Source organism: Plasmodium gonderi, assembly GCF_002157705.1.
Source record: "Plasmodium gonderi DNA, contig: Chr14, whole genome shotgun sequence".
NCBI lineage: Eukaryota > Apicomplexa > Aconoidasida > Haemosporida > Plasmodiidae > Plasmodium > Plasmodium gonderi.
The window spans coordinates 579077-591489 of record NW_021628939.1 but is presented as its reverse complement, the minus strand read 5'-3'; the positions used below and the strand labels follow the sequence as shown (position 1 = coordinate 591489).

Genomic DNA, 12413 nt, shown 5'->3' with positions numbered 1-12413 from the left:
AAATGGCAGTGAATATGATAGAAAGTTTTTTTTTTTTAATTCAGTGTATACATGTGTGAGATCTGATATTATACGCATTTATAGATTTACGAATTTAGAAATAAAATAATATAAAGCTGCATGCTTTTTGTTTGTTTTCGTTTATTTTTACATGCTATTTGCATGCTTCTTGTAGGATTTTCTTTCTCATTTTACATATATGATGCATGCATTCCTTGGTTTTTGTATCCTTTTTGCTCCTGCTCCAAAAGAGTTCTGATTTCCATTTAATTATTTTTCTGATTATTACATTTTTATTATTTTCTTGTTTTACCATTTAACGAATTTGTAGAAAAGTTGCTGCTAAATGAAACAATAACAAATGCAGTGGATCCTTTTCTTTTATCTACATTTTTACCAATTGCACAGAAAGTTACACACCCCTATAATGTGTAAGGAAAAGATATGACGTGTTATACCTAGGTGTCAGGTATATATAAATGAAAAAAAAAATATATATTTAATAATAAAAATGCGTTCCCTTTTAAAATAGAAAAGATAAAATCTTTATAGTAAATCTCCTTCCATTTCCCACTTTTTTTTTTAAAGGGAGGGAATGTAGGGAATTATATATTTACACCCCTTTGTACGTGTTTTATAATCTTCTGCACAATGGGAACTTGTGATATCGATGCACATTAAGTAGTGTCATAGTTTGTTACATATTCAATTCAGTTAATCACAGGTTTTTATCATTAACGTAAGAATGGGGTGGGCTCATTGTTATGTTATTTTGTCTTATTTTTTTATTTTTTGATACCTTTTTTTTATTTAACTTTATTCATTAACCTGAGTCCTTCCTGAAAAATAGTTCACTTCTCATATAGAATATATATACCCATTTTAAACATGCTGCTTAAAAAGATGTGTTCGATTTTTTTTTGTTGTTTTCCCCATTCATGTCTTTTCACCATTTTTTTAAGTTTAATAATTTTGCTAATTCTTAGCTTTATAGGAAAATAAAATAAATTGGTACATACATTACTCGTTTACCATATTTTTAGGTATTATTTTTTACTTATTCATTGTTATTTGAAAAAAAAAAAAAAAAAAAAAACAATTGCATTAATTCTTTTGATATCTGCAGAAAAGAAAAAAATATAATAAAAGATACATTATGTGTTCTTAATTATGTATTCATTGTGCATAACAAGTGTTTTATCATGTTCACAATGTATTTATTACAATGCAGTAATGAAAAGAAAAGCCCTTAAAAAAAAAAAAAAAAAAAAAAAGGAAAAAAAGGGAAAAAATATGAGTTTTTTTTTTTTTTTTTTTTTTTTTTTTTTTTTTTTTTTGGAAAATAAGGGGGGGTAAATAATTAAAAAAAAAAAAAAAAAAAAAAAAAATAAAAAAAATTAATTTATTTTTTTATAATAAAAAAAAAAAAAAAATAAAAAAAAAAAAATATTTTTTTTTTTAAATTATGTTTTTATTGTGAAAAAAAAGTTTTTTAAAATTTTCAAAATTTTTTTATTAAAATCAATAAAAAAAAAAAAAAACCCTTAAAAAAAAAAAAAAAAAAAAAAAAGGAAAAAAAGGGAAAAAATATGAGTTTTTTTTTTTTTTTTTTTTTTTCACTTTTTCTGCTTATTGGGAAATATCAGGGGGTAATATAATTATTATAAAATGCAATTTATTGGCAACATTTAGAGAACGCTATATTATGTATACAATATAAATAACAAGTTCATTTTATGCATAGGAAATTTTTTCGGTATTTTGGGTGTGTAAAAAGAAGTGCTGAGGGGGGAATGACTTAATGTGTGTGTGTGTGTGTGGTACCTTGTTACAACGAACTGTGCACAAATTATTGAATTTTTAAAAAAAACACATAGAATGAATTATGGTGTATACAATTGAATATTTATCTACCCCCTATTGCATAACATAAGGAATATTTGAAAAGAATCTACAAATACCACTTTTGCTTCATTTATTAGGTAGTTCGTTTTTCTATAAATGGAAAATAAATAGGATTATTTATTTCCCTTTCATTAAAAGGTTATTGTGATATTATTTTAAAGAAGCATAACATCGGTTATATTATATTTACCACCGTAGCTGTATCTGCTAGTCATCCACTTTTTACCGCATAGCCATCAATGGTGAAATTCGTGATGTTAGGTATTAAGTAACAAATTTACTGCCTACCCACAATGAGCACTTTAATTTTACGACATATGTATTAGTGGTATATTATGTACTAAATTAGTCGATGGATCAGGAATGATAAAACTTTCAATTTTAAATTTCTTGTTCTGTTATATCAGACTTAACGAACGTAGCAAATTTTGTAAATTTGTAATTGTTTACATAGAAATGAGAAGAAGATAAATATATATATAAATAGCAGACTAATCTGTATGAATGGTTACCATTTGCAAGAAATATAGAAAGAAGCATGTAGTTTCCTCCTTTTATATTTTTTCATGTGCTTACCTCTGAATACCATTTTTTTATTTAAATCTGAGTGTGACATAGAGGAAATGTAACAATTTTCTTTTTTTTTCCTTTATCTTTTTTTATTTTTACATTCAAAATAGAAATGAATAATTTAACTTAGGTTTTATTTTTTTTTTTTTTTTTACTTTTTATTCATGTATTTTGACACAATAACAGGGTGAAGAGAAGGGCATGCTAGGTGAAAAAAAAATTGAGAAAAAAAAAAAAAAAAAAGAAGAAGAGAAAGAAATACTGACCTAAAACTTATGTCGTTAGAATAATTTTAAGGCCCACTTCATAAATAAAAGCTATCACAGAAATAAAAAAAGGAACGCTTGAACCATCTGGCGAACCACCTGACGAGCCACCTGATGAACCACCTGACGAATGACCTGACTAACAAACGAACAAAAAGGAATAAGGAGCACCTCGCATAATCCGAAAGATGTATTTAAGCAAGAACAAAAGGGATGACCTGATAGATGACGAACTGCCAAACGATTTTGTGCTACCGCAGGGAGACAAAGTAAAGGGGGAAAAGTTGTTCAAGAAACATTGTAAGCAATGTCATTCCATAGCCCCAGATAATACTCAATCCAATTCAGGATTCACGAGCTGGGGCCCGTCATTATTTAATGTATATAACAGAACAGCTGGCATGAGCAAGGGAAATTCACCATTTCAAGTTTCACCAGACATGCACAGCTCAGGAATTATATGGAATGATTTAAATTTGATGAAATATATGAAAAATCCCAAAGACTTTGTAGAAGCAAATATTGGTATGAACTTTAAAGGAATTTCCAATTTTCAAGATAGGGTTGATATTGTTCATTACTTAAAAACCTTAACATATGATGATCCCTATGGTAGGGAAATTGTGGAAAAATTTTCCAGAAAAAAAAAATAATACCTTACCCGGTGTCTTCATAAAAAAAAAAAAAAAAAAAAAAAAAAGTCTACTGCTTTTTGCGCTTTTATGAACACAGATAGGTCAACTTGTTCGAATATCTCTCCTCTCTGTACGTTTCTCATTTTCGCCATCTCAGCATCATTTAATTTTTCCTTTTTTTTTCGTGTGCAAACTTTTTTCCATTCGTTGTGTTCACATTTGAAACATCGTCACCTTTAAATATACTTTTTCTGTTATATATGACATATATGCATGAAGCTAGGTCTTCCACAATTTTTATTAAATTTATTTTAAATGAAAACACTTATTTTTGTCAAAATTTTGACCGGAGCAAGTTGCTCGAAAAATTCTGCGCTTTTTTTCGTAACAAAAAAATTGGGAACAAATAGTACGCATAGCACACACTTCTTTGCTTGTGGATGCAATTTTGTTGCTATGGGCACAATAAGTTTTTACTTTCCACTGTCCGAAAGAATTCCCTATTCGCAAAAATTTGACACATACAAAATAATAGGTATACAAGGTACGTATTTATGAAAGGACTATATAAAAGGGAAGCAATTTGTTCCATAAATATATCTCATATATTTTGAATAACTATGTGGAATAGCCACTTTCATTTTATATAAATATGAATGGGCTTGAAATTTATAAAGTTCTGGTGAGGGATAAACAGAAAAAAAATAAATAGGACAAAGTGTCCAAAACGGACATATCTAACAGATAAAAAAAAAAAAAAAAAAAAAAAAAAAATTTATTGCTATATATTTCCTTTTTAAGACAAATCAATAACAAAGAACAAAAAAAAAAAAAAAATATATATGGAGGAAATTTAAAACTGGGAATTCTAAATATTTATATGGATCATAAATTTTCTTCACATAATAACAAAGACAATATAATAGCTCCTTTTTTTTTTTTTTTTTTTTTTTTTTCTTTTAATTACAAGCAACCAGATGGTTACTGTAAACTTGGTTCACTAGTATTTGACTGTATAGATTTTCACTTCGGCTTCTTTTTATTATCAACATTTTTGTATAATAACTCGTGGCGCAAAAAAAGAAGAAATACGCATTAGCATATTTTTTTTAAAGAGCCATTTTGTATTATAATAAAAAAAAAAAAAAAAAAAAAGATTTACATTATGTTACATCGTAAACGATTAAAATCAAATTCAAGACTATTTACTTCAACTATATCATACATATTTTCTTGCCATTTTTCACAGTGAAATTGAATATATGCATCCAGATTTTGGTTATGTTCACGAGCAGTGGCAGCTGAATAATACTTATAATTTTCCTTATTTTTATGTTCGAGCGGAAAATTTAAGTCATCTTGTTTAGTGCCATTTAATTCTGTGTCATTTTTTTCCGTGTTATTGCTGTAGGAATTTATTTTCTCAGCAAATTTTTTAATTATCATAGGTGTGCGAGCATAAATTGCACACAGGTTTTTATTAATATTAAACATATAACAATTTTTTAAAGAAAAACGATTAAATAAATTTAACATATTAAATTCGTCATTTGATTTATTTTTATTTTCATCTAAGAAATTATCTATACTTGCATCATCCTTGAAAAATGAAGAATTTTCACATTCAGAAAATGTTGTTTCCCCATCATTATTTATGAACGAAATAGCATTATCAAAAATAAAAAAGTCTTCTATATCCTCATTGGCATCATAAAAACGTTCTTTCTTTTCATCATGCTCTAATTCTAATTCTTTAAGTTGTTTAACTTTTAAGGCTTGTTTGATTTTATTTATATCTTCTATGTACAGAACCAATCTTGATAACCTTTCTTTTTTTATTGCATTTATTTTATCATTATAACTGATGCAATCGACACTAATATGATTTTCAAAGTCGTTGTTACTGTATAAGTAGATAAGTGGATTGTATTTGTTCATTTGTTCCCTAAACCTTTGATTAAAGTTGTTTTTATAGTACCGATACAAAGCTATTATTGTTTCTATTTTGTTTATTCCTGTGTGGTAAAGTCTGGTTATATTAATTAATTCTTCGTTTGGAACCACAGTTTCAAATTTTTCGTTTTTCTTTTCATCTGTACATTCATTTTGAACTCCATTTTGAGACCCATTTATCGATCCATACAGAGTCCCACTTAGGGACCCATCTTCTGTTTCAACTTGCAGATAATCCTCCTCCTCTTCCATAAGCATTACATCCTCCGCTTCGATTTGAACTTCACATACTACATCACCTCCAGGATTTTTTTCACAGTTTGTTCCTATTCTTTTTTCATTCTGTTTTTCACATAATACTTCCTCTTTTACTTCTTTTCCCATTTCTACTCCTTCGGTAGCATCCTTTTTTTTTCTTTGTTCGATACTACTTATACATTTTTCAATGTGAACGATTTCTCGTACCCTTGGGCTTCCAATCGTCTCTTGGAAAATGGTATGTTCATTATATTCATTATTTTTATCCTCTTTTTGATTGTTTTTTTGAGATCCATTTTCGTCATATACCTTTTTCTTATCATCATTTTGGAGGTATTTTTTCACAACATCAGTTTTTCTTTTTTCCAATTTTTGCTTCGAACAGTTACTATGGACTTCCTTATAATGCATGTTGGAGGGATTCCCAAAGAGACTATGCTCCTCCTCTAAAAAATCTTCCCTTCGCTCCTGCAAATGTTCACAATTATTATCATCGTTGATAATTCTGGAAAAATCAAATGTTCTTTTATCACTCTTCGGCAGACATAAAATTGATTCCTTTTTTTTTGGAATGGTTAACTTTTTTTTATTTTCTTCTGAATTTTCTAGACTACATTTTTCATCATGGTTATGATGATTATCTATCATCTTAATTTATATTTTTCTTCTTTTACCACTTTTCTTTTTGTTATATTTAAAAATGATAACTGTTTAACTGTAGGTTACGTTGCTCAGTTTCATAAAAAGCTAATGTTTATGAATTCTTCAAAATAAAAATGTTTGCATATTTAGCGTAAAAAATATTTTTTTTTCATGGGATATGTATATATTTATATATAATTTGTTCTTATATATGATATTCTCATAATAACAATTGTTTCATTTTGTAAATTAATTTTTTTAATTGCCAAATTATGATAAAAAAAAAAAAAAAAAAGTAAAAAAACTCGCAGTCGATTTTACAAAAAAAATATTTAAAATACATGTAAATATTATTCCATATATATATGTATATATATGGAATAATATATATATGCAGCATATGGGCGAATTTGTATAGTGATTCAGTGGTCAATATATAAAACAAGCGCAACAAAAGATAGTTATTTATTCGTCTAAATAAGTGCCAATATTGACAAATATAAAGCTGTTTTATGCATTTCCACAAGTACGCTCATGTATTATCTATTTTTTATATACAATTGAATATACTATATATATGTATGTAAAACATGCGGGATATACATATATGCCAGAAAATTATCTACTCAGGTAAGAAGGAAATATGTGTAGAAAAAAAAGAGATAAAGAGATAAAATAAAACAAACATATAAATAAATAGGAAAAAAGGCAAAAAAAAAAAAAAAAAAAAAAAAAAAAAAAAAAAAAAAAAAAAAAAAAAAAAAAAAAATTAATAAAAATAAATAAATAAATAAATAAATAAATAAATGAACAAAGGAACAAAAAAGTAAGGTGCTATACACCCAACAATTCGCTAAAAACACAAAGTGGGGTAACAAAAATTAACCGCAGTTATAATGTATAATCTCATCACATTTTACACAAGGGAGGCAAAAACAGAAAGGGAAAATAAAAATGACAAATTTTGCAAAGAACATAAAAGGTAAAATATTTCATCAGCATAGGACATCAACATAACATAAACCTTCCTGTAGTTGCAAATAAATCTTTACTATCATATTATAATCAAAGTATTGGGGGAAAAAAAAAAAAAAAAAAAGTTAAAAATGAATCAATTCAGCAGTATACACATCAATATTTTCAATACACAACCCATTTTGTTTTTATTAAACACTGGGAGTTTTCAATTTTTTTATTTTTTCCTTATCTCCCTACTATTAAAAACTTTCAAGAGGTCATAAAAGAAAATTGGGGAAAAAAGTAAAAACACTACGATAACGATAAATAAAATGTTCACCAAATTTTTACAGTTTTTCTTGTCCCCCACCCCCACTTAAAAATTTATACAAGTTTACACATATTAAAGAGGTTTTTCTCGTGTACAAAAAATAAATTCATTTTTTTTGAGTTTATGTATGTCCCTACTGAATTAATTTACCATAATACATTCAGGAGATGAAAATGATGCAACTTTTATTCCCCAAGATATTATTGATTAATTACTAGCGAGTCATACGTAGGAGGAATATGTGTCACATTGAATACAAAATCAACAGAACAGCGAATTTATGAACTATCATACCATTTTGAACATAATTCGCTTGTAACGTGTATTTACAATATTCCCGCTAGTTCCTAAAATAGAAAAAAAATAAAAAAAAAGAAATAAAAAAAAAGAAATAAAAAAAAAGAAATAAAAAAATACATTCGAGCTATCTCACCCCTGCCGACTTCTGTAGCATACCACATCTCATATATTTCTGCCCAACTGATACAAATATTATAAAAATAAGAAATTTACGCACACTTTACATAGAATATTAAAAAATAAAATATTCAAAACATTTTCAGGCAACTGATACATTTTTTTGTAAGTGCTAGTTTTCATAATTTTGTTACTTTTTCATATGTCCTCATTGAATCGAGAATGGAGGAAGAAGTAAACACTCAGTCTAAGCCTCTAGATGATGAAGATATAAACATCTTGAAATCATATGTAAGGAAACAAAAAAAAAAAAAAAAAAAAAAAAAGTATTTTTCCCAGTTAATTTCGTTGTACATCTCCCAATGCATATATGGATTATGTACATATTAATATATATATATATATATGTGTATGCCATTTGGCCATACCCGCTTCAAGTACGTTATGGGTTCATGTTTCACGTTCAACTATAAACTAGTTCATACCATTCATGAAGGTACCACGTAAACTTCTTTGTGCATAAAATCCATTGCAGGGGTCAGGACCATACTCAAGGAGCATCAAGAAAGTTGAATCCGATATTACTGGGTTAGTAACTAGTATTAACAAACTTTGTGGAGTGAGAGAAAGTGACACAGGGTTGTGTCTACCAAATCAGTGGGATCTACAATTAGATAAACAGATGCTAAATGAAGAACAACCATTACAGGTAGCAAGATGTACAAAAATTATCAATGGAGACACAGATCAAACAAAATATATTATTAACGTTAAGCAGATAGCAAAATTTGTTGTAGGTTTAGGGGATAAAGTTGCACCAAGTGATATAGAAGAAGGAATGAGAGTTGGAGTAGATAGAACAAAATACAAAATACAGATTCTTTTACCTCCAAAAATAGATCCCTCAGTTACTATGATGACTGTTGAAGAAAAACCAGATATTACATATAACGATATTGGTGGATGTAAAGAACAATTAGAAAAGCTAAGAGAAGTTGTAGAAATGCCATTATTACAACCAGAAAGATTTGTAACATTAGGAATAGATCCACCTAAAGGGGTCCTACTTTATGGCCCTCCAGGAACAGGTAAAACCTTAACAGCAAGAGCTATTGCGAATAGAACAGATGCTTGTTTCATCTGTGTTATTGGTTCAGAACTTGTTCAGAAATATGTAGGAGAAGGTGCTAGGATGGTAAGAGAATTATTTCAAATGGCTAAATCCAAAAAAGCATGTATTTTATTTATTGATGAAGTGGATGCAATAGGAGGTTCTAGAGGAGATGAAAGTGCACATGGTGATCATGAAGTACAAAGAACCATGTTAGAAATTGTTAATCAGTTAGATGGATTTGATAACAGAGGTAATATAAAAGTACTAATGGCTACAAATAGACCTGATACGTTAGATAGTGCATTAGTTAGACCTGGAAGAATCGATAGAAAAATTGAGTTCAGTTTGCCAGATCTTGAAGGTAGAACCCATATTTTTAAGATTCACGCAAATACAATGAATATGAGTAGAGATGTTAGATTCGAACTTTTGGCTAGACTATGTCCAAATAGCACTGGGTCTGACATTAGAAGTGTTTGCACAGAGGCAGGAATGTTTGCCATAAGAGCAAGAAGAAAAACTATAACTGAAAAAGATCTTTTGCTTGCTATAAATAAAGTCATACATGGATGCAAACAATTTTCAGCTACGGGAAAATATATGGTGTATAACTAGACCCCCATAGTAGTACGATGCTCAGAATTTGGCATTTGTAGAAATTTTGTTACATCCGCTGCGTGATCATATTACCATGTAGATGTACAAGTGATGTACGAAATAGGAAGTAGGAAATATGAAGTAAGAAATAGGAAGTAAGAAATATGAAGTAAGAAATAGGAAGTAAGAAATATGAAGTAAGAAATATGAAGTAAAAATTGGGATATGTAAGCCGAAGCAAGTAAGCTGACAAATTACTTGACACTAATACAGCGGGCCTACTATATTAGGAATAATTCCCCAACTGAGGGAGATGGAATATACATTAATGTGTTTTTTTTTTTTTTTTTTTTTATTTTATTTTTTCTTCCGGACTCATTTTTACTTGTACATATTTCATGAAACTTGAATATTTTAAAAACCTTGATTTTTTATAGTGCTTAACACATTTTTAACCATTTTTGTGTTGTATGGAGGTGTGTATATATGTACGTGCCTTCTGCTAATTTTTGGAAGGAGTACAGTGTAACAAATAGTCCTTAAAGTTAAGAACGCCAGCTAGCACATTAGCTGATGGACACAGGAAATAGGAGGTAAGGGGATTTTTACAAAATGATATATTCTAAGCGTAAAATGTAGTGAAGATATCTTTTGTAATCTTCCTAGTGTTTATTCTTTGGTGGAATTCCTCAAAAGGAAGAATCCAAGGGTTATATGTAAAATACTCCCGTCAAAAATGAAAAATAAAATAATGAAATAATACTAATAAAATAGAAAAAATCCCCTTTTATCATAAATACACAATACGTTTTGTCTTTACGAATGAGGTCGTCTTAACCGTGTGAAGGAAATAAAAAAAAAAAGGGAGAGCAAAAGAAAGAGAGAGTAGAAGAGTTTCTAGGTGTTGTCACCATATGTGTATACCATAACTAGGGGAAAACATATGGGCACCGAAAACGAGTTCGAATGTGCTACAATAAACAAAACAATGTGCTAGTTTTATTTTTTTGATAAATTTAATTCTGTGTAAAGCGTAAAAAATTATAGGTATATACAACATATGCGTGAAAAAAGAAAAAAAAAAAAAAAAAACGGTTGACAAAGTCTCCCCACATCCCTACAGGGTCTGGTAAAAACATTTGCGAAGATATTTAGAATTTTGTTGTATGTATTCCCTTGATCAATCAATCAAAGATTTTATGAAATTCTAACTTGGTAGTCTCCATTTTGTGTAATGTATCTTACCCAAGGCAAAGCTTGATAACCACTTTTCTCAATAATTTTGAGGTATCTCACAGTAATCCCAGAAACAGTAAAATAAGGAATTTCAAACTTGACATTTACAGGTCTTTTGTAATATAAGTCCTTATTTTCATTAGAAACAATGGATGGCAATCCAAATTGTGCATTCATAATGTATTCTTTTTGCCCTTGAAATTGTTTTATTTTCCATATTAGCATGTCTTTGTCAGGATAATATTTTACAGTTCCTATGTATGTTTGAAAGTGTGGTGAATCTACATCTGCAGGGACAGGTAAATGAAATTCTACGTTATTTGCAATGCTTTTATTTTTAAACTGAGATTTGGCCTTTACCACATATTCAATTTTTGTTAGAGATTTTTTCGATATATTAATATCTAGCCAGAACAGAGGTTTCACATGTGTGCTTAAACGATACGTCATAAGATTGAATATACCATCTGGTGGGATAAAAGAAATCGTTCTATCATTTTCAAATTTAGATAAGCGAACACATTGATGAAATTTCATATCTTCTAATTCAACAAGTTTGGTTCTGTTTGTCGTAGTACTTACATTGGTTATATTAGAAGTGTTCGTGCCATTAGCTGTATTTAAAGTATTGTGCGAATTTGTAGCAGCAGATCCACCACCTCCTCCTCCAGTACTACTGTTATTTGAAAAATTTACATTTTTATTGAAGAGAAGTTTATCATTTAACCCAAGTTTTAATTCAGGCATGCCTGATAAATAGGATTTCATTTTCAGACATCCAAGGATTTCACTTCTCAAAACTGTGCCATTGGATGAAATTATTATATTTAAACTTTCAATGACATCTAAAAAAATTTCATTCTTTTTATATTTTATTCCCTCATTTCTCCAAGATACCGAATTTGTAATAGCTGATGGTATTTTTATATTATTAACAGTTAACTGGTGTGCTTTATTTTTTATATATTCTCTTAATATTTTTACTTCACTCAATTGAGGAAATCCATTATCAATCATTTCATCTAACAATTCGTATGTTATTACAAAATTGTCTTTTATACTTTCTTCTTCTAACACTTTAAAATAATCTTTCAGTACTTGAATTAATTTGTATAAAAATGTAATGATCAATGTTGCATTGCTATTTTTTCTGGTTACTGCTAGGATGTATATATTGTTATATGCAATCCAACAGTATGTTAATCCGTTCACATGAAATATTGGCTTTATTAAATTATCTTCCTGGTCAATTACACAATTGTAAAACACTTCCGTCAGGTTCATGTTCACTTCACCTCTATAATTCCTGTTGATGATAACTTTCCCTTTCATGTCAATGATGAAAATAGCGCTTATGCATGCCATCTCGTGATAGATGTGTGATTGTATGGTGTGGCTACTACCGATTACTGCTTCTAATTACTTCTTCCAATTACTGCTTCGAATTACTTCTGCCAATTACTGCTTCTAATTACTTCTTCCAATTACTGCTTCGAATTACTTCTGCCAATTACTGTTTCGAATTACTTCTG

General features: G+C 28.6%; 4 protein-coding genes across 4 annotated transcripts; 2 read left to right on the top strand and 2 right to left on the bottom strand.

Annotated features, from left to right (window-relative positions):
• Window positions 1-2929: 2929 nt before the first annotated feature.
• Window positions 2930-3394, top strand: PGO_141190 (cytochrome c; the record flags this gene model as incomplete). Its single annotated transcript, XM_028690113.1, has 1 exon — window positions 2930-3394. One exon carries the CDS (start codon window positions 2930-2932, stop codon window positions 3392-3394), a length of 465 nt encoding a protein of 154 aa, XP_028545914.1.
• Window positions 3395-4534: 1140 nt separating this feature from the next.
• Window positions 4535-6235, bottom strand: PGO_141180 (hypothetical protein, conserved; the record flags this gene model as incomplete). Its single annotated transcript, XM_028690112.1, has 1 exon — window positions 4535-6235. One exon carries the CDS (start codon window positions 6233-6235, stop codon window positions 4535-4537), a length of 1701 nt encoding a protein of 566 aa, XP_028545913.1.
• A 1921-nt stretch (window positions 6236-8156) lies between these two features.
• PGO_141170 (26S protease regulatory subunit 7) lies at window positions 8157-9663 on the top strand (the record flags this gene model as incomplete). Its single annotated transcript, XM_028690111.1, has 2 exons — window positions 8157-8225; window positions 8470-9663. 2 exons carry the CDS (start codon window positions 8157-8159, stop codon window positions 9661-9663), a joined length of 1263 nt encoding a protein of 420 aa, XP_028545912.1.
• A 1179-nt stretch (window positions 9664-10842) lies between these two features.
• On the bottom strand, window positions 10843-12246 carry PGO_141160 (AP-1 complex subunit mu; the record flags this gene model as incomplete). The annotated part of the gene is made up of 1 exon (XM_028690110.1): window positions 10843-12246. One exon carries the CDS (start codon window positions 12244-12246, stop codon window positions 10843-10845), a length of 1404 nt encoding a protein of 467 aa, XP_028545911.1.
• Between the last annotated feature and the right edge of the window lie 167 nt (window positions 12247-12413).